Below are 22767 nucleotides of genomic sequence, written 5' to 3' on the forward strand. Positions count from 1 at the left end.
CACAGTTGTAATGTAAGACATTTTAGCACTTGGATAATAATGTTTTAACTATTGCCAAGTTACCAAGTATGCAGCTCTGGTAAGGCATATTTTGTGACCGTTGAAATGTGAGACATTTCAGCACTGGGATTATAATGTTCTAACTATTGATAAGTTACCAAGTATCTAGCTCCAGTAAGGCATATTTTGCCATCGTTATAATGTGAGACATTTGAGCACTGGGATAATAATGTTTTAACTTTTGACAAGTTACCAAGTATCTAGATCTGGTAAGGCATATTTTGTCACCGTTGAAATGTGAGACATTTCAGCACTGGGATTAGAATGTTTTAACTATTGATAAGTTACTAAGTATCTAGCTCTGGTAAGGCATATTATGTCACCGTTGTAATGTGAGACATTTCAGCCCTGGGATAATAATGTTTTAACTATTAATAAGTTACCAAGTATCTAGCTCTAGAAAGGCATATTTTGTCACCGTTGAAATGTGAGACATTTCACCACTGGGATAATAATGATTTAACTATTGACAAGTTACCAAGTATCTAACTCTAGTAAGGCATATTTTGTCACCGTTGTTATGTGAGACCTTTTAGCACTGGGATAATAATGTTTAAACTATTGACAAGTTACCAAGCATCAAGCTCTAGTAAGGCATATTTTGTCACAGTTATAATGTGAGCCATTTAGCACTGGGGTAATAATGTTTTAACTATTGACAAGTAACCAAGTATCTAGCTCTAGTAAGCTAGCTGTAGTAAGGCATATTTTGTCACCGATGTAATGTGAGCCATTTAACACTGGGATAATAATGTTTTAACTTTTGACAAGTTACCAAGTATCTAGATCTGGTAAGGCATATTTTGTCACCGTTATAATGTGAGCCATTTAGCACTGGGGTAATAATGTTTTAACTATTGACAAGTTACCAAGTATGTAGCTCTAGTAAGGCATATTTTGTCACAGCTATAATGTGAGCCATTTAGCACTGGGATAATAATGTTTAAACTATTGACAAGTTACCAAGCATCAAGCTCTAGTAAGGCATATTTTGTCACCGTTGAAATGTGAGACATTTCAGCACTGGGATTATAATGTTTTAACTATTGATAAGTTACCAAGTACCTAGCTCTAGTAAGGCATATTTTGTCATCGTTATAATGTGAGACATTTTAGCACTGGGATAATAATGTTTTAACTATTGACAAGTTACCAAGTATCTAGCTCTAGTAAGGCATATTTTGTCACCGTTGTAATGTGAGCCATTTAGCACTGGGATAATAATGTTTTAACTATTGACAAGTTACCAAGTATCTAGCTCTAGTAAGGCATATTTTGTCACCGTTGTAATGTGAGACATTTTAGCACTGGGATAATAATGTTTTAACTATTGACAAGTTACCAAGTATCTAGCTCTAGTAAGGCATATTTTGTCACCGTTGTAATGTGAGACATTTTAGCACTGGGATAATAATGTTTTAACTATTGACAAGTTACCAAGTATCTAGCTCTAGTAAGGCATATTTTGTCACCGTTGTAATGTGAGACATTTTAGCACTGGGATAATAATGTTTTAACTATTGACAAGTTACCAAGTATCTAGCTCTAGTAAGGCATATTTTGTCACCGTTGTAATGTGAGACATTTTAGCACTGGGATAATAATGTTTTAACTATTGACAAGTTACCAAGTATCTAGCTCTAGTAAGGCATATTTTGTCACCGTTGTAATGTGAGACATTTTAGCACTGGGATAATAATGTTTTAACTATTGACAAGTTACCAAGTATCTAGCTCTAGTAAGGCATATTTTGTCACCGTTGTAATGTGAGACATTTTAGCACTGGGATAATAATGTTTTAACTATTGACAAGTTACCAAGTATCTAGCTCTAGTAAGGCATATTTTGTCACCGTTGTAATGTGAGACATTTTAGCACTGGGATAATAATGTTTTAACTATTGACAAGTTACCAAGTATCTAGCTCTAGTAAGGCATATTTTGTCACCGTTGTAATGTGAGACATTTTAGCACTGGGATAATAATGTTTTAACTATTGACAAGTTACCAAGTATCTAGCTCTAGTAAGGCATATTTTGTCACCGTTGTAATGTGAGACATTTTAGCACTGGGATAATAATGTTTTAACTATTGACAAGTTACCAAGTATCTAGCTCTAGTAAGGCATATTTTGTCACCGTTGTAATGTGAGACATTTTAGCACTGGGATAATAATGTTTTAACTATTGACAAGTTACCAAGTATCTAGCTCTAGTAAGGCATATTTTGTCACCGTTGTAATGTGAGACATTTTAGCACTGGGATAATAATGTTTTAACTATTGACAAGTTACCAAGTATCTAGCTCTAGTAAGGCATATTTTGTCACCGTTGTAATGTGAGACATTTTAGCACTGGGATAATAATGTTTTAACTATTGACAAGTTACCAAGTATCTAGCTCTAGTAAGGCATATTTTGTCACCGTTGTAATGTGAGACATTTTAGCACTGGGATAATAATGTTTTAACTATTGACAAGTTACCAAGTATCTAGCTCTAGTAAGGCATATTTTGTCACCGTTGTAATGTGAGACATTTTAGCACTGGGATAATAATGTTTTAACTATTGACAAGTTACCAAGTATCTAGCTCTAGTAAGGCATATTTTGTCACCGTTGTAATGTGAGACATTTTAGCACTGGGATAATAATGTTTTAACTATTGACAAGTTACCAAGTATCTAGCTCTAGTAAGGCATATTTTGTCACCGTTGTAATGTGAGACATTTTAGCACTGGGATAATAATGTTTTAACTATTGACAAGTTACCAAGTATCTAGCTCTAGTAAGGCATATTTTGTCACCGTTGTAATGTGAGACATTTTAGCACTGGGATAATAATGTTTTAACTATTGACAAGTTACCAAGTATCTAGCTCTAGTAAGGCATATTTTGTCACCGTTGTAATGTGAGACATTTTAGCACTGGGATAATAATGTTTTAACTATTGACAAGTTACCAAGTATCTAGCTCTAGTAAGGCATATTTTGTCACCGTTGTAATGTGAGACATTTTAGCACTGGGATAATAATGTTTTAACTATTGACAAGTTACCAAGTATCTAGCTCTAGTAAGGCATATTTTGTCACCGTTGTAATGTGAGACATTTTAGCACTGGGATAATAATGTTTTAACTATTGACAAGTTACCAAGTATCTAGCTCTAGTAAGGCATATTTTGTCACCGTTGTAATGTGAGACATTTTAGCACTGGGATAATAATGTTTTAACTATTGACAAGTTACCAAGTATCTAGCTCTAGTAAGGCATATTTTGTCACCGTTGTAATGTGAGACATTTTAGCACTGGGATAATAATGTTTTAACTATTGACAAGTTACCAAGTATCTAGCTCTAGTAAGGCATATTTTGTCACCGTTGTAATGTGAGACATTTTAGCACTGGGATAATAATGTTTTAACTATTGACAAGTTACCAAGTATCTAGCTCTAGTAAGGCATATTTTGTCACCGTTGTAATGTGAGACATTTTAGCACTGGGATAATAATGTTTTAACTATTGACAAGTTACCAAGTATCTAGCTCTAGTAAGGCATATTTTGTCACCGTTGTAATGTGAGACATTTTAGCACTGGGATAATAATGTTTTAACTATTGACAAGTTACCAAGTATCTAGCTCTAGTAAGGCATATTTTGTCACCGTTGTAATGTGAGACATTTTAGCACTGGGATAATAATGTTTTAACTATTGACAAGTTACCAAGTATCTAGCTCTAGTAAGGCATATTTTGTCACCGTTGTAATGTGAGACATTTTAGCACTGGGATAATAATGTTTTAACTATTGACAAGTTACCAAGTATCTAGCTCTAGTAAGGCATATTTTGTCACCGTTGTAATGTGAGACATTTTAGCACTGGGATAATAATGTTTTAACTATTGACAAGTTACCAAGTATCTAGCTCTAGTAAGGCATATTTTGTCACCGTTGTAATGTGAGACATTTTAGCACTGGGATAATAATGTTTTAACTATTGACAAGTTACCAAGTATCTAGCTCTAGTAAGGCATATTTTGTCACCGTTGTAATGTGAGACATTTTAGCACTGGGATAATAATGTTTTAACTATTGACAAGTTACCAAGTATCTAGCTCTAGTAAGGCATATTTTGTCACCGTTGTAATGTGAGACATTTTAGCACTGGGATAATAATGTTTTAACTATTGACAAGTTACCAAGTATCTAGCTCTAGTAAGGCATATTTTGTCACCGTTGTAATGTGAGACATTTTAGCACTGGGATAATAATGTTTTAACTATTGACAAGTTACCAAGTATCTAGCTCTAGTAAGGCATATTTTGTCACCGTTGTAATGTGAGACATTTTAGCACTGGGATAATAATGTTTTAACTATTGACAAGTTACCAAGTATCTAGCTCTAGTAAGGCATATTTTGTCACCGTTGTAATGTGAGACATTTTAGCACTGGGATAATAATGTTTTAACTATTGACAAGTTACCAAGTATCTAGCTCTAGTAAGGCATATTTTGTCACCGTTGTAATGTGAGACATTTTAGCACTGGGATAATAATGTTTTAACTATTGACAAGTTACCAAGTATCTAGCTCTAGTAAGGCATATTTTGTCACCGTTGTAATGTGAGACATTTTAGCACTGGGATAATAATGTTTTAACTATTGACAAGTTACCAAGTATCTAGCTCTAGTAAGGCATATTTTGTCACCGTTGTAATGTGAGACATTTTAGCACTGGGATAATAATGTTTTAACTATTGACAAGTTACCAAGTATCTAGCTCTAGTAAGGCATATTTTGTCACCGTTGTAATGTGAGACATTTTAGCACTGGGATAATAATGTTTTAACTATTGACAAGTTACCAAGTATCTAGCTCTAGTAAGGCATATTTTGTCACCGTTGTAATGTGAGACATTTTAGCACTGGGATAATAATGTTTTAACTATTGACAAGTTACCAAGTATCTAGCTCTAGTAAGGCATATTTTGTCACCGTTGTAATGTGAGACATTTTAGCACTGGGATAATAATGTTTTAACTATTGACAAGTTACCAAGTATCTAGCTCTAGTAAGGCATATTTTGTCACCGTTGTAATGTGAGACATTTTAGCACTGGGATAATAATGTTTTAACTATTGACAAGTTACCAAGTATCTAGCTCTAGTAAGGCATATTTTGTCACCGTTGTAATGTGAGACATTTTAGCACTGGGATAATAATGTTTTAACTATTGACAAGTTACCAAGTATCTAGCTCTAGTAAGGCATATTTTGTCACCGTTGTAATGTGAGACATTTTAGCACTGGGATAATAATGTTTTAACTATTGACAAGTTACCAAGTATCTAGCTCTAGTAAGGCATATTTTGTCACCGTTGTAATGTGAGACATTTTAGCACTGGGATAATAATGTTTTAACTATTGACAAGTTACCAAGTATCTAGCTCTAGTAAGGCATATTTTGTCACCGTTGTAATGTGAGACATTTTAGCACTGGGATAATAATGTTTTAACTATTGACAAGTTACCAAGTATCTAGCTCTAGTAAGGCATATTTTGTCACCGTTGTAATGTGAGACATTTTAGCACTGGGATAATAATGTTTTAACTATTGACAAGTTACCAAGTATCTAGCTCTAGTAAGGCATATTTTGTCACCGTTGTAATGTGAGACATTTTAGCACTGGGATAATAATGTTTTAACTATTGACAAGTTACCAAGTATCTAGCTCTAGTAAGGCATATTTTGTCACCGTTGTAATGTGAGACATTTTAGCACTGGGATAATAATGTTTTAACTATTGACAAGTTACCAAGTATCTAGCTCTAGTAAGGCATATTTTGTCACCGTTGTAATGTGAGCATTTTAGCACTGGGATAATAATGTTTTAACTATTGACAAGTTACCAAGTATCTAGCTCTAGTAAGGCATATTTTGTCACTGTTGTAATATGAGACATTTTAGCACTGGGATAATAATGTTTTAACTATTGACAAGTTACCAAGTATCTAGCTCTAGTAAGGCATATTTTGTCACCGTTGTAATGTGAGACATTTTAGCACTGGGATTATAATGTTTTAACTATCAAGTTATTTACTCTTAGTAAGACATGGTTTATCATCGTACGATGATGTCATGGTTGTTAAGTTATCTCTTCTGGAGAGAAGCATTTTATCATTAAATGTCAAGATATCTACACTTGGTTCAGACAGCCTGCACTGTTTTATCAGAAATTATGGTAAGGTGGATTTTATATTAGAACACGACGTAACGCGTAAGTACCATTTTTGAAATACATCCTGTGCCGATATCTGATTGTGTAAGACAAAATCCCCTTGATCATTTCAGTGTATTCTTATCTTGAAAACTGCGTTTATATCTGCACCGTAAGTAATCATGTCGTACAGACGTATGGGAGAGTGTCATAGGGCTGTGTTAGTGACGCACTCCAATGGTGTTGTCTAACATATACAGACCCTTAATATTAATCGTGACGTCATGACGTTTAGAGATATCCAATCCTTAATCATTATAACGGGAGACGTCAATTGCGCCTTCTATGTAGTGATGTTCCTGGCGATCTTGTTTTACGTATACAAATAGTTCTATACAGTCACATTCAACTCGGTAACATGATGTTCAACAGGGATGGTGTAAAATACACATTATCTGGCGTTGTACAATATCTATATATACAGAGAAAAAAATGGAAGATAGCGTTTTATTTTACAGATATGTTATTTCATTATTTCATAAAAGCAAACATCTTAATTTTCCTGACCGTTTGAAGTTTAAAGCAATTTTTGTATGTGCTTTGTGATTTTGAATATTGATTGTTTAAACAATTTAGTACATGATATATCATTATCGATAAAGCTATTGGAGTGCTAACAGATTTTTGTTGGATATACAAAAAAAACACTATTTCTGTGTTTTGTTGTTTTTGTTTCATTATTACACAAAACGCATAATTCCGTGTTGAACAAATCCAATGTGTCGGGAATAACGATGTTTCACGGTCCAAACAGAGATGTCATTACGTTATCAAGGCGACAAATCCTGTTGCCATCTACGTCGACGTGATTGATGTTCATTATCAGATAATGACCGCTAGGTGGCGCTGCCACTACCGAACGACCAACATGGTTAATTTGAGTCGTTGTGGATTGATTACGTTTTGCCTTTTCGTTGTACTTTTTGCTTCATTTCTTATCGGAAAAATAATTCTTGTCTGGTAGGTAGCAATTTGAACTTTCCTGGTGTAAACAACTGAATAGCTTAAATTTTATAAATTTGTTGATTACCTTCCTAAAACAGTAAACAGATCTATTTGCAACGCCCTCCGTAATCCAAAATAAGATGTTTTAATGTTTATATATTTAAGCAAAATGCAGCGTTTAATATGAGACAAAAATCTCATTAAAGTATGAAGGTTATTGATTACAAGATGATGGGTATGGTTTGGGAAATGCCATCCGGTTGGAAAGCTAAGTCCTGGCTAGATCATGAGCCATTCGTTAATTCATAAACATTAATAAAATATGTGAACAAGCTGTGGTGCTATTACATGTGTGTGTCTATTTCAAGCGGAACATATTGTCAAAACTCAGATTACATCTGCTGTGGATACACACAATCCCTTATGAAATAAAACTGTATCAGGTCATTTGATTATGAAAATTGCTTCCACAGGAACGCTGCTTCCTTTGCTGAAATATTTCAAATGCTAAATGTAAACCACTGCTAAAAACCTGCCATTGCATAATAATTTCCATTGCATTTCCGTGCAAACGAGATTTCTGAAACAGCCTAACGTTATCAAGTTGTTTGCTTCTAGCGGTTGTCTCATATTATTCGAGGCGGTACGAGAAACTTCGCAACAACGCTGATTCAATTGCGTTCATAACTAAATGAACGCACTTTCTTATGGAAATACTCATAGAGGAACTTGCAGTAGAAATGTAAATATATCATTATGCAAATATGACATGGCGTATCCAGAGACGTCACGCAGCGCAATGTTATGCAACACGTCAGCCCACAGGAAAACAATGATGAAACAAACAGCGGCGTTTGATAATTACAGGTTTTCGACAAATTTGGGAATTGATTACACAAGTCATAGGATACTATGAAATAAGAAGAACAATTATTTCACCTACCGTTCTAGTATACGCCAGAATTTTCCCTTTCATTTCCAATCCTTTATACTTCAATTCCTTTATGTACACGATGTCTCCCTGTAAAGAAAGGAATTATAATGTTCATTAACAATATTTGTTTTAGCCAATCACATTCACACTTTTAATCCTATGTCTCTCTTTCCTATATATGAATAATAAAAAATGTGTTTGTACCCTATTTATTTAAAACAAGTAAGAATAATACCACGATGTTGTCCAAAATGAAGACAACATCCGTCCGCATATTACCTTGGTAATGTTACAAACAACAATACAATTTGAATGTCCTAGATCTTATATCAAAAAGGCTGCTGATTATAATATATACATCTATATTAAATACTTTACATAATTAAGAATAACATAATATTCAAACCAAGTAGCCGACAACATGAATAAGAATAAATCATCAATACAAGGAAAATGGATGCTTAGATAGAAAACAAATCATGTTGTTTTGTATCTGAAGCTTTCTGTTGTTTGGACGGTCATGGTGTCTTTCATTTTGTTTTAGTGTCTTTTCAGTTCCCATTGTTTATTGTTTCCTAATATTGAAATATGATGTCGTCGTTATCGGTTTCTGTTAAATGAAGCATGCTGCCTACTATGTTTTTTTCCATATTAACAGAAAATGTAACAGAAACAAATGGTTGATTACCGTATGTAGGCGTTAACGTACATCTAACACCAAGCATTGTTTTCATGGTGTGAGATGCTTTTGAGCGTATTTTATCTTCCTACATTAATGCACTTTAAGAAAAGTCAATTACTAATTCACTTATTGAAATTAGATTACACATACTATGTTTTTCTAGTCTATTTATGGTTTTGTAATTGTATAGAGAAGGGTGCACTCTGTGATCAGAAGAACCTGCAATATCTATGGAATATACATGATATATCAAAGCATCCCACTACACCACCGTGTGTAGTGCTAATTGCTTTGGATTAGAATGATATGTATACGCGTCCAACTCTGGAAGATATATGATATGTGTACACGTATGTATGTTGTATTGGTTCTCAAAAATCTTGCATATATGTATTTGTACATATCACACTTTTTTTGTAAAGTCTCATGAACGTTTGATATAAATGTGTGCAAACGCCACAAATTATGTTGAATCTTAATAACATGGAATTTACATAACGCTAACATATGTCCCCATAGTATTTGTAGGAACAACAACATGGAATATTACATACATGTACCGGAAAAATACGCTGCCATGGTTATTTTGCCTCTTTCACCTTCTGCACTAAGGGCGAAATTACCATGACAGCGTATGTAAGAAAACAACATATCAAAAATAGGTATGACATGTGAACGGCGATATTAACACAAGGTGAACGTAGATTTTCCTAGTGATTGGTGAACACTCGACTAGGTTGTCCCGTACTCAACATGTATAAAGTGTGGATACTTGTCAGTATTCTATTTAGTGGTATTGACAAATGGTCGTTCTTAAACCTTGAAAAAACATATAAACGCACGTGGTACCGCTCAAATATATTCTCTACTGTCTCTGTTTCCTAGTCATGTTGAGGAAATCGTTACTATGACTTGTATGCCATCTAAACATATTTTATAGGACTAGATGAATAGTCTACAAGTTGAAAAGTACTTAAAAAATCATATTTGATAGTAATAACATGTTAATTTAAACGTAAAACATTTGCAGTTACAAAATGATCGACTTTAAACAGAAAATCACATATTTTTTTCACATTACACCACAATTCATTATAGATCAGCAAGTATCAAATGCGTTTAAGCATCGTACAATTACTGAACTCAATTTGCTGATTGGATAGCAAGTTCAATAGCAAGTTCAATAGCAAGAACAATTCCCTTTTTACCCATTTTCGAGCTTATTTAAATTCAGCCTCCATGCTCACACGCACCGCGTGTAGCCACTGGTAACATAAAATTGTACTTCAATTATATTTCGACTATCAAATTAGACCTTATTGAATATTCTATTGTGCGAAATGCATTTCTGAACACAAATTTGCCGTCTTTTTTCTTTTTGTGCATCAAATTGACTATTGCGTTTGCACATTTTAATAAATGAAAGCACAAGCGTCAACGAAAATTATATTAGGTAGATGATCACGAATCCATTTGAGCGAGATTTGCCAAAATCGGGAAAACATTATTTATTTCAAGGACTCATTTGATTCCCCTTGATATAAATATCGATTCTTTCTGCAAGCATTTGTTGTTACTGCGTTTAAATGTAAAGTTAAGTTTGGAATCAAAAGTTTAATGATAAGATTGAAAAGTCTTCGTTGTTAAAAAATCACGTTTTGCTTGTATCACTTATCCATTGCAATAGAAAGAAAAAAATATGATCATGGGTCAACCTCTAAAACAGTAATCATAGGTTATTGTACTGATTAAATTTTGCGCTAATACGATTGTTTCATATCATGCTACTTTTAAAATCTACAGCAATAATTTCAACTGAGTGTGGGATTTGGTACGAATATGTTTTACGTCGTGGACATAAATACATTTAATGAATTAATAAAAGTACATCAGCATTATGGAATAATACCAGCAATAAATGAGGAACTGTAAACGGGAATTCGGGTTTACAATACATTAAAAACAGCATTGCCTTTGTCTTCGTGTTCCGAATTTGGCCCCTTATTATATAAGGACGCATGTAGGGTAAGTTTTGTTTCCTTGTTAATTGTTTCACCCCCTTTGTACAAACGCTGTTACAACAAACCTTTATAGAATGTTCTTTCCGTTTAACGTCATAGAAGGAAATGCTTTGCAGACACCAACACGGATAAGAGTATAGCTTAAAATAAATTTGATTCTATCATTCTTCATGTCCCTTTCTTTTCCTCGTTTGCGTTCAAAACGGAACCCATTTGGGATATACAAGTGGTTCTTGGCCACTAAATTCAGTTTGTTATTTCTTGTGTATTTTTTACAGCAGACATATTGATGAGGATCACTTCTTTGCTAAAGTCTGATTAATGCTCTGATAGGTCTAGGTTGTTCTGACGAAATGTCACACTTGAAATGAATAATTGTCTATGTCTGGAATGTTTTCAAAACAGTGACCTTTGTTCTTACTCTCGTCCTTTCTTTCTTTCAAAATATATATCGCATCGTAATTTACGAAGGTTGATATTGTGCTTAGACCCATAACGTAATGTAATCTGAAACTGTCATGAAGGAATCATTATATCGATATATTTTGCACGAGATGGGTTTGCTATTTGCTTAATTTCGCGGTGTTCATACCAACTCGATATTGGAACTGTAAATCATTCGCCGCTTTCCACCGATCAACGTCATAAAATACGCTTTCCATATAAGGGATTTATAATTATCTACAAAAAAATATCACGTTAGCATAATTGGCTAATTTGCATGGGGCTTTCTAAATTAAATAATATCCATAATGCTTGTGATTGAGATTATTATTAGCCAAGCAAACAACACAGTTGATTAGTTCCGGGAAATTGCACGAAGGCAGCTTTTTATATTCTCCTGCAAGAGACAGCACACCGTTAAAGATTTTTTACAATATCATTAAATTTATATGCTTCAATAATTTAATTTGCGGACAGTATTGACTTAATTTCGTTCCTTTTTTGTGCAGAAGGCACTGATGCATGTGCTTTCCCATTTCATGCTTGTCGTAGAATACGCTAATTGGAAGTAAAGTTTTCATTTCAGCTTTTGTTGCACAGTTTGAAAGGTTCGAGGGTCACGATAGAAAGGAGTCTGGTAAATTTGAAAAGTAATTTTAAGTCAGGTTCATCTGCATATGTTACAGCACTTATTTACGTTCCACTGCTTTAGACTTCAATAAAATTAAAATAATGTTCTGCTGTATACAAATTATTGCCCTTAAGATGCAAATAAGTTCGGGTTTACTGTTCAGCAGAATTTCGTTTGTGTCTTTTAGGATATGATGATTGATGATGTTAAAGTTAATTTCACTGAAGAGGTTCATTTAGCAGGAATATAAGGTATATGCTCATGTTTCATCGAGCCACTGCTATGTTAAAACGATGTAAGAAATCGACGACACAAATGAGACACTAGCATGATGGTGGATTTTGTATTTTGGCCTCCGCTCAGGGATATTGATTAAAATAAAACAAAAATCTGACGTATTAGTTTTAAGAGTTGGGATCGTCTTTTCCGTTTCTGATTTTTTCCTTCTACATTTTACATTTTTATTTGTCTCTTTTGACAAATCTATCGTTTCCTTTTCTTTTCTACGATGTATCTTTAATTCCTTAACTGGCTGTCGTACCGTTTCGTTTAGATCCCGCGGGCTGACTCCAAGTGCGGGTTCTACGTAAGATATTACAGCAGTGTAGTAGAGTTTATATAACGTAGGCCTATTATCTCACGATAACCAGTTCAGCCTTTTTATGTTACAATATTCAATGACGTTCATTGTGACGTTATAATCATGGGTCAGCTCACAGACAAAATAGTGTATATTGTACCAAAGCAATTTTCAGTGATCAACCTGGGCTATTTTTTTTATTTTTTTTGTAAGCTGCAAATTACAATACTACTACATAGTTACAGTGTATAGTAGTTTATATAAAACCAAATAATTTGTTTCTTTGATCTCCAAACCACCGGCAGAGTTATATAAAATATTCATAGTCAACTTATATTCTTTAATGAAATACACTCTAGAATACAATTTATCAATATTTAGAGATAAAAACGAGATCGTTTGTTAGTTGCAGTCCCTTCTTAGCTTAAAATAATAACAGTCAGTCTTTGAAGGACCCAGGATTTGTTGTTACTTTGTTTTACCAACAGAGATTCTCAGCGATGCGTTCTTCCCTTTTAATCGGACATTGTGTGTAATTAACCTGTTTTAATGCATGTAAAATGTGTTTGTAAAGTATTTTTTTAATGTTTTCTGTTGATTTGTTGTAGGGTTGTTTTTAGTCTTTGCAAACGCTATGAAAAGGGACCAAAAGAAAATATCAGGGACTTTTTAAAGTATCACGTCATATTGCAGTGACGAGGGGCGTTAATTCAGCGAAATGCGTTTATTAATAATATCCCAATTGCACAAAAGCTTATACAAACCTGAATACAGTGACCCATCCTCGATAACCAGGGTTACGCCCATTTTCGCTCTCTACAACCCTAGATATGTCATAGAACAATTGAAGACAGGAAGACAGCTGTTTGATTGCGCACAGGTAGAAAAAACTGACTAATCGCTGGGCTGATACCTGGGCCGGCTAAGATAATTACCTTGTATCTGGCAATCTCGGAAAACTCTGTCCACTCATGTAGGCTGATAAGTGACCGGCTGGACTTCTCCGACGCCTTGAGAAGGTCTGGTGGATCTAGGAACCCACCATTGGTCAGCTGTGTAATAGATATACACCATATTGAGTACATCTTTAAACATCATATTTAATCAAAATGATTAAATAATAGGGATCGAAAGATTTTGACATTAATATCAAGCGTCGTATTTCCTTCTAAAGAACAAAACATCAAACATCAAATTAAAGGAATGACACTACTTAACTTAAATCAATATCAATGTCGAAACTAGTTGCTTTGATCGAGTAAGCGTTTTCTGCACCCGGTGGTACCAGAAAATACGTTTCCTGTTTCACGACTATTTGTATTAGTATAGGGGTCCATGTAATTAATGTTGGATGTATCATCATTCGATATGATGTTACAATTACGCCGATATTTCTGCAGTTTAAAAAGAGAAGCATTTATACTAAAACATAATTTTGTCAATATACTTTAATCCTTCAGTCCTATTTTCCCTGTAAAACTCCGCGAGTGTGACAAAACAAAATGGGGAAGATAAAGAGAAGTATATCGGTTATGTAAAATCTAAAACAGTATCTCAGTTAATGGCAGTAAAGAGTGTAAACGTTAACGTACTAACTATGCCTCTGGATAAGTTTTTTTCTCTCACAATGCCAGTTAGTAAGACGAAATGTATCTGACATTGTCCTTCTAGAATTTGGATTCAAATCGCTTGACCCAAACGACTTTTAGATATACGCTGGTAAGACATGTGTCAAGCGCATACTATGAAATAGGCTCGTGACAATTTGAATGAAAGATTAATTTTAAGCTTGCACTCCAGGAGGAATTATCAGCACCGGTCATCGTGATCATACAACACGCCAATGCGATTAATTTAATACTTCAATAGTGGATTGTACGGAATCAAGCTGTCCTCAACTCAAGTAGATCGTGATAACTCTGCCTCAATTACTGAACTCCAATGAAAACCACAGCCAGTCATCCACACGCGATAGCGGCCGACATCACGCTTCGTATAACAGACAATACGAACTGTTGTCTGGGATAGGGAGTGAAGATAAATTTCACAATTCTTGTTGATTGTATGATTCAAATGGACGTTATATACAATGGGAAAGTACTTCCCAGCCTCAGCATACATGTACACAGACAGAATCGGATCTTATAAGTTGGTTGTTAGGAAGAGTCTAAACGGCAGTATTTTAAACTGCAAAGACAAACAAAAGTAGAGGTTTCAACGAAACCGGTAACATAACTCAAAATCGTTAAAGTAATGTTAAATATGAATAAAGTAAAGATTAACATTGAGGCCCTTAAAAAGGACAAGGACAATAAGAACGGATGTTCTAGACGGGTAAACATCTGCTTCATCGACATCACCAGCAAAGGTCGGTGGAGATACTAGCCACACACGGATGATAAGGTATTTCTGCACCACATGTGTTGCCTGTATTATTTGATGCATGCATTTTTACATCATCGAAAAAGCAAAGGTGTGTACTGCCGATTTGAAAACCGGTGGGCCACTTTAAATTTTAATTATATTTAAATGTCACTGACTTGGACTTGGTAGCAGCACCTATAAATACGATCATATTACCATGACAACAGACTTACCAAAGGTACCTAGAGACGAACATCTGAACAAATATACAGATTTATAGAAACAGATACAGACTCCGAATGTTGCTATGTAGGCAGCAGACTGCTGCTATTCCTTTATCAGAGGAAAAAAACGAATATTCCGATTATATAGTGAACCCGGTTGATTCGAAGATTGGCCATGCTAAGTCTAATTTCGTTTCTACCGAACTTTCAGGTAAAACGTAATTGCTGAACAGAAAAGGCAGATACTGCATGTATGAACATTAATATGGAAAGTGGTAAAATAAACAAAAAAGAATTAAACAAATAAACATATAGCACATCGCCTACAAAAGAATAATTAAATTAACAATGTAACATAAAAGTAAAAACAAACTAACAACAACATTACTAAGGAAATGAAAAGGACAGAAACTTGAGATAAAACCCAGTTGAAACACATTAAGTTTTCAAAACTATGAAATGGTGTAATCACTACTTATCGGAAAATTAGTCATACATGTAACGACAACCGGAAAAAGTCTACAACATAGATCGTCACCTCATAGTTACTAAGACAGCATTGCTATACTCTACACAACATTTTTTGATCGGTATCAGACGTCATTCCGTATCGTTAATAGACACTCGCCCCTCATGTCTACAGTAGACAGACACATTTTAGGTAGCATTCACCGCTTATATAACATTAAATAGGCGACTGACAAAATCTTGAATAGTTCGGAAACGTAATTGTATTTCGAAACTACCATATACCAGATCGTCTGCATTGACATAAATTACTTGAAGTATTTTGCCTATAAAGTGAAGAGAATGTTGGTGAACAATTGATTATAAATACAAAAAATATATAAATTGACTTTTCATTTAGATTTAATGGTCTTATGCTATCATTTAATTGCTCTGATTGCACATGCTGACTTTGTGTTGATATCTTCTCAGTTCCTGCTTTAGTTCCTGTTCGTTCGTATCAACTATGTACTGATATCCACCTTGTGTGTTGCCTTTATTACACGCTTTGAATCCTAAGGCCAAAGCTGGCGTAATTCAATTAATCATCTAAAATTCCAAACATTAATGGTGCCGCAGACATCTCGACTCATCATCTTATTTCAAAAGAAGTCACAAACCAATAAAGAATGTATATACAGCATAAATATATATTAACTGTCTGCAACTGCAATAAAATTCATAAATCAAATATTTGCTCTGATATTCCTTTACTACGTATTTTTCAAATACAATACACGTGTTTTTTATTCACGTTGTCAATTTCTATATAAAAATAAAATATTGCTCAAAAATGCTATCGGATGCTACTTGTTCTTCCTCACTAATGGCAGGGAAAATAATAACGGAACGATATATATCACACATGCGAGACATACTACTCTATTTAAAACCTCGGAAGCTTTATACCATTGACGTTTTGATATCCTTGCGGTGTAAAAACGTCAGATCATCCGGTTCTAGAAGTACCCTATTTGGTCCCTTCGTCATCAACCTCTTGGTTTTCCGTCTCCTGTAATGGCAGATTTAATAGATAAACAAACCATCATGACATGTTTATATCAGTTTGATAACAGTCGGCTGCCTTATTTTTTTTTTTATTCAATCCGCTAATTATATTGAGGCACCAAAAGCTATGTTAAAATTTTAGTAGTACTACTACTACTATTACTTCTACTACTACTACTACTACTACTACTACTACTACTACTACTACTACTACTACTACTACTACTACTACTACTACTGCTACTACTACTACTACTACTACTACTATTACTTCTTCTTCTACTACTACTACTACTACACTACTACTACTACTACTACTACTACTACTACTACTACTGCTACTGCTACTACTACTACTACTGCTACTGATACTACTACTACTACTGCTACTGCTACTACTACTACTACTGCTACTGATACTACTACTACTACTACTACTGCTACTACTACTACTGCTACTACTACTACTACAACTACTACTACTACTACTGCTACTGATACTATTACTACTACTACTACTGCTACTACTACTACTACTACTACTACTACAACTACTACTACTACTACTGCTACTGATACTACTACTACTACTGCTACTGCTACTACTACTACTACTGCTACTGATACTACTACTACTACTGCTACTGCTACTACTACTACTACTACTACTGATACTACTACTGCTACTACTACTACTACTACTACTTCTACTACTACTACTACTACTACTACTACTTCTACTACTACTACTACTACTACTACTACTTCTACTACTACTACTACTATTACTTCTTCTTCTACTACTACTACTACTACACTATTACTACTACTACTACTACTACTACTACTACTGCTACTGCTGCTACTACTACTACTACTACTACTGCTACTGCTACTACTACTACTACTGCTACTGATACTACTACTACTACTACTGCTACTACTACTGCTACTACTACTACTACTACTACTACTACAACTACTACTACTACTACTGCTACTGATACTACTACTACTACTACTACTGCTACTACTACTACTTCTACTAGAACTGTTCCTACTTCATGAACCATATATCACTCCCCAGTCGCACCACAGCTTACCACCATTTTACTTACTCTGTGTAGTGTTTACAATACTTACCATAGTAGAAACAGTACCAAAGATACAATTCCTCCAAGAGTAACTAACGTCAATGGAATAGCGACTGCTAGCATAAAATTCATACCTGAAATAGTCAACCGTACGGATTTTATTCAAATGGCATTAAGCCTTAAACGCCAAATGCGAATGAGCACAAATAAAGCATGACAAATGTACACATTTCAAAGAAAACAGACGATTGATCAGAGGTTTTCTCTTCTGTTCTTTACTGTAACAATCAACAAATTACCAATGATTATAAAGAATTTGATAAATGGATGGTCTTAACAAATGACCCTCGGGTGAAGTCTGGATATTGCTTTCAAAACGAATGTTAAACAAGTTGTTGTATTTTATGATATCTGATTACGATTAAAATTGAGATTTTCACTCGTATTTGTTAATAAAAGGTATACATGTTTATTTATCTATTATCTCTTTATTTTGTTTATATAACAGCTGATTCACCAAATCAGTTAACTGAAGTCGATGTGTTTATTTGATGTTACTAGATGGAATAAATGACCCAACGTATTTCTTATATTACGAAATATGTCAATGTTGTTGCTACAAACTGACGCATCTACATATACCCTTTCGTTATTGGCCACGATGACCTCATATATCATTGAAAGTACTTTGCCTTGCTTCGCTTATAAAACACATTGGATGGAGATGAAACAAAAATGATGATCGTACAATTTCTACTCCGAGTCCATAGTTTTGTTATTGATAACCAGAGTAAGAATTATGTCCAGTCATCGAGACAGTATCACATCGTGTGTATTATAACACGCAGGTACACATAAGTCATCTCTTTTGATACCAAGTAAATTTATGTCAATCAAAATTGGTAAATATACATGTATTGGTGCTTCGGTTAAATCTCCGATAACAAATAACTTATGTGTAATTATCATATTCAATGGGATCCAAAAGAAAGACACCACATGTAAACAAAAGCAAAAGATCATCATAACAGTAAATGGCCAAACAATGGCGATTGCCTAATGATCAAACAACAGACCCATTTATCACAATTAAGCAGTTTTTACCACCTAACAATTAGTAGGTGTTGGCAACCAATCATATATATGTTATGTATCAACATATGTAGTCCCTGTTATACATGGGCGTTTTTGATGGATAACAAAAGGAAACTTGAAGGTTTACGGATGATCAGGAAGGCACTCCTGTTCAGCCAGAGAGGATCGGATACGTGATCATAACGACAACAGCTGCTACGATAACGACTATATAACTGCTATTCAGGATAGACAGAGAGGGCATTATGATACTTGGTGAATGTCAACTCATCCATAATACGCCTCTTACTTCTCCAAATGTCGGAAGTATAATCCATCTCCGAAAGACATCACATCTATCTTATTGTTTACTACGAAGATATATATATAATACAAAACAGAAAATCTCAACAACACGTATTTAGTACTTTCATATCTTCAAGGACATCTTCAGACATATATGGGGGAACATATATCGCATATGAACCTATTTCAGAGGTAGACTATTTACCGTTTTGCTACTCCCTTTTTTCAGATATTATCGTTTTAGTAAAGACGTCTCAGCTTTCCCCTTGTTTACAGCGTAGCTGTATGGATGTATAAAGTGAAAAAATATCACACATATTATTTTAGCGGTAATTATTTTCTATCGCGGTTTGTCACTTGCCATTTTTATTTATTAATGCAAAGCTACATCATGTATAAAGAGGTGTAAAGGGAAATGTATCGGATATTATATAATTTAAGTAGTAAGTTAATTTATCGCGTTTTATAACTTATCATTTTCTTAAGGTATTAACTTCTGAACGACCTCACATCTGTCTTACTGTTTTCTATATAGCTTCACGTGGATAAAAGATATAAAAAGGAAATATATCGAATATTATCTCATTTTAGTGGTAACTTAATATTATCGCGTTTTGTAACTAACCATTTTCTTAAAGTATCAACTTCGTAAAGAGCTTAGATCTGCCTTACTGTTTTCTATATAGCTTCACATGTATAAATTTATATAAAAAAGTAAATATACCTTATATTATCTAATTTAAGTGGTAACTTATCTTTATCGCGTTTTTAACTTACCATTTTTAAGTTGTCCACCTCGAAATGACGCCGCATGTAATTTATAAAGCTAGGTAGAGGTAACATGGGGAATATATCACAAATAACTTAATTTTACAGGAATTATTTTTATTGAGGTTTGTAACTAATATAACCTTTTTAAAAGGTTATCCACATCGTTAAGACGTCACAACTACCTTAATGTTTACTACATAGCTGTAAATATTTATATAGGAGAATTATATTGATCATTTTCTTACTTCAGCGGTACATAATCTTAATTGTGTTTTGTAATCCACCATCTGTGTGATATGACAACCGTTTGACGTCACATCTAATTTTGTGTCTGCTACTTCGTTGAAGTATAATGGGTATATACCCTTCAGTGCCATTTTAGGGCAACATTTAGAGCGTGTTTCCTTTGAAAATATCATTAATGTATATGTCTATATATCTTACTGTTTGCTACAGTGCTGTAGAGATAAAAATGGTTATAAATGAGTGAATATTTTTGTTTTTGTGATAAATTGATTAAAGCGAGTTCTTTGGCTCTTCCTGTCAAAGTATCATTTATCTTTAATCAAACGTTTCAGACAATTTTAAATTTGTTGATGCATATCGGAATATTCTGCATCAAAACCTAATTCATTGAAAACATTTAAAGGTTCCGTTTCACCTCTTAAATATATTACGTCAGAAATCATTAACAAAAACGAAGGCGGAAACTGATGGTCCGGAATGAAAAGCATTTCTCTATCACATTAAGCAGGATCGCTCATTACATCTTACTGTTTACGTAAATTTCCATCATCGTCAAGAGATGAAAGAAATGTTTTGAAACCGATTGAATGTTCACTAAAGCGTTTTTGTATGTCGATTACTTCATTAGCGATATATAGAATGTACTTGTGTGTGCTATGGATTGGTAGTTTTACACTACACGTGACGTTCGTTACGTACACGTGACTAGCCGACTTAACGGTCACAGTTTATCATAATACTCTATATCAGACGTCATTCATTAGCTCTAGATCTCTAAAATTCAATTTGGGTCAACAAAGACTGATAGACATTTCCGTATGTTAGGTTCATTAAAAAGTCTCGCACACACTGGAATCACTTATTACAATTAAACGTTTATTGAACCATTTTGTCAAAGCATGAGCAACTTAAAAATTCTTCAACGCAAAATTTCAAAATTCGACCTTTGAAAAATGTCTGAAATACAAACTAAGTTCTTTTTTGTCTGATGTTCATTAGATGTTCAAGTGTAAAATTGAATTTCAACATATTTTTTATAAAATTATACTACATTTAAATTGTGGGATAACTTATTGTTAGGCTAATCATTAACTGGCATACACTAGATCCTGTTTATTGAGACTTAGGCTTGATTAAGTCTGACTCGACTGATTTTTTTTAATATCGTGAACGACCTCAACTAATTGTTTGACATCACAAGATATGGGAGACTGTAAGTAATTTGAATCACAAAACGTGATGTAGTCCAAGGTCCGGAACTCATACTGGGTCACAACATGTACGAACGTAGAAGTATTGCATACGTTATTGTTTTTCTTTCGAGATGTACACAAACGTTTGAACGGACCTTTTCCTACACTCACGGCGGCAACGTGGATCTTGCAAATTACTTACACATTAAAATGCATAGCTATTGGTGATCTAAATAGAGATTTCCCTCCACATTTTTGCTTTTGATTTTTTTGGATCCTCATCTAAATGTTTGTTTCTTACAAAAAATCGGATGACATTGATCCAATTGTTTCATACCTCTAGTAATACAATTCCTGCTTATCTTCATATAGGGACTCACAACAGAATTCTAGATATACAGAGAACACATTTTTTACATTTAAATGTCATCTATTCTTTAAACTCCGTTTGTTTATTTTAAAGCTTCTGAACGTCCATATTTTTCTAGCGACGCCTCAGCATTGATCAATAAACTATTGTTCTTTCATCATGCATGTATTCGGCTGCTGTCCTTTTTTTGAAGTTTATGATTTTTGTTATTATCTGCTAAAGCATGTTTGTCCGGTGCCCTTTTTTGTTTTGGTTTCGTTACGGTTGACGATGTCGGTTATCTTTTGTTATTATGTCTGCTATTTTAAATAANTTTTTCATGAAGACCACACAGAAGTCTTTGGCGTATTCAAACACTAACAAACGCTAAGCCTCAGGTTCATGCTTTTTGAAATGGCAGTTTGACCCTCCCCCAACCCCAAAGAAAAAAAACCCCCAAAAAAACCCAATCCCATTTGAAATGCCGATGACCATAAAATTCAAATAGATCATACAATGTATGTGTTTGTTAATAAACTTGTCCACCATTATTATAAATATTCCCGCAGTTACTTTCTATATAACTGATGCGTAATTTTTTTTCTATATCATTTTATATAAAAAAGATTAACAACCAGTATCTGTATAATACTATTTAAACTGTGTCATCATCAATAACTTGAATAAATGAGTTTGTTATGGATGTTCAATGTTTTTATGGGGCTCCATGGTAGGTAAAATCAATTACAAGTTGTTGATTTTTTTTGCTCATATTGAGTTTCGCTTGTGTAAAAATAGTTTAATATAGTTATTTAAAGGCACTTGAGATTTCATGATATTACAAAAATAAACTCGCTCCCACGCAAATATTTTAATTTGTTTTATGCCTGAACATACTTTGCCAAAAGCAAGTTTCAGACGTTTGCAAATGGTTGATATTGAAATGACTCCAAAGTACTCTTGTACTGACATTGAATGACCTCCTAGTACACTTGCACTAAACATATATTTTATAGGTCCTCATTATAGACAAGCAGGCGCTGATGGTAGACAGTGATCCGATAG

The 22767-nt window shown here is 34.0% G+C and overlaps 1 protein-coding gene across 1 annotated transcript in view; it reads right to left on the minus strand.

Annotated features, from left to right (window-relative positions):
* Window positions 1–22767, minus strand: part of LOC110462614 (retinal guanylyl cyclase 2-like) — a 72079-nt gene that overhangs the window by 34073 nt on the left and 15239 nt on the right. Inside the window, exons 2-5 of the mRNA XM_021517071.1 lie at window positions 17813–17897; window positions 16571–16673; window positions 13502–13618; window positions 8218–8295 (exon numbers count right to left, since the gene is read on the minus strand). Of these exons, the coding sequence (XP_021372746.1) occupies window positions 8218–8295; window positions 13502–13618; window positions 16571–16673; window positions 17813–17895 (381 nt within the window). The 5' untranslated portion in view covers window positions 17896–17897. The remainder of the gene's footprint in view (window positions 1–8217; window positions 8296–13501; window positions 13619–16570; window positions 16674–17812; window positions 17898–22767) is intronic.

Source organism: Mizuhopecten yessoensis, unplaced genomic scaffold (genome assembly GCF_002113885.1).
Source record: "Mizuhopecten yessoensis strain PY_sf001 unplaced genomic scaffold, ASM211388v2 scaffold29, whole genome shotgun sequence".
Lineage (NCBI taxonomy): Eukaryota > Metazoa > Mollusca > Bivalvia > Pectinida > Pectinidae > Mizuhopecten > Mizuhopecten yessoensis.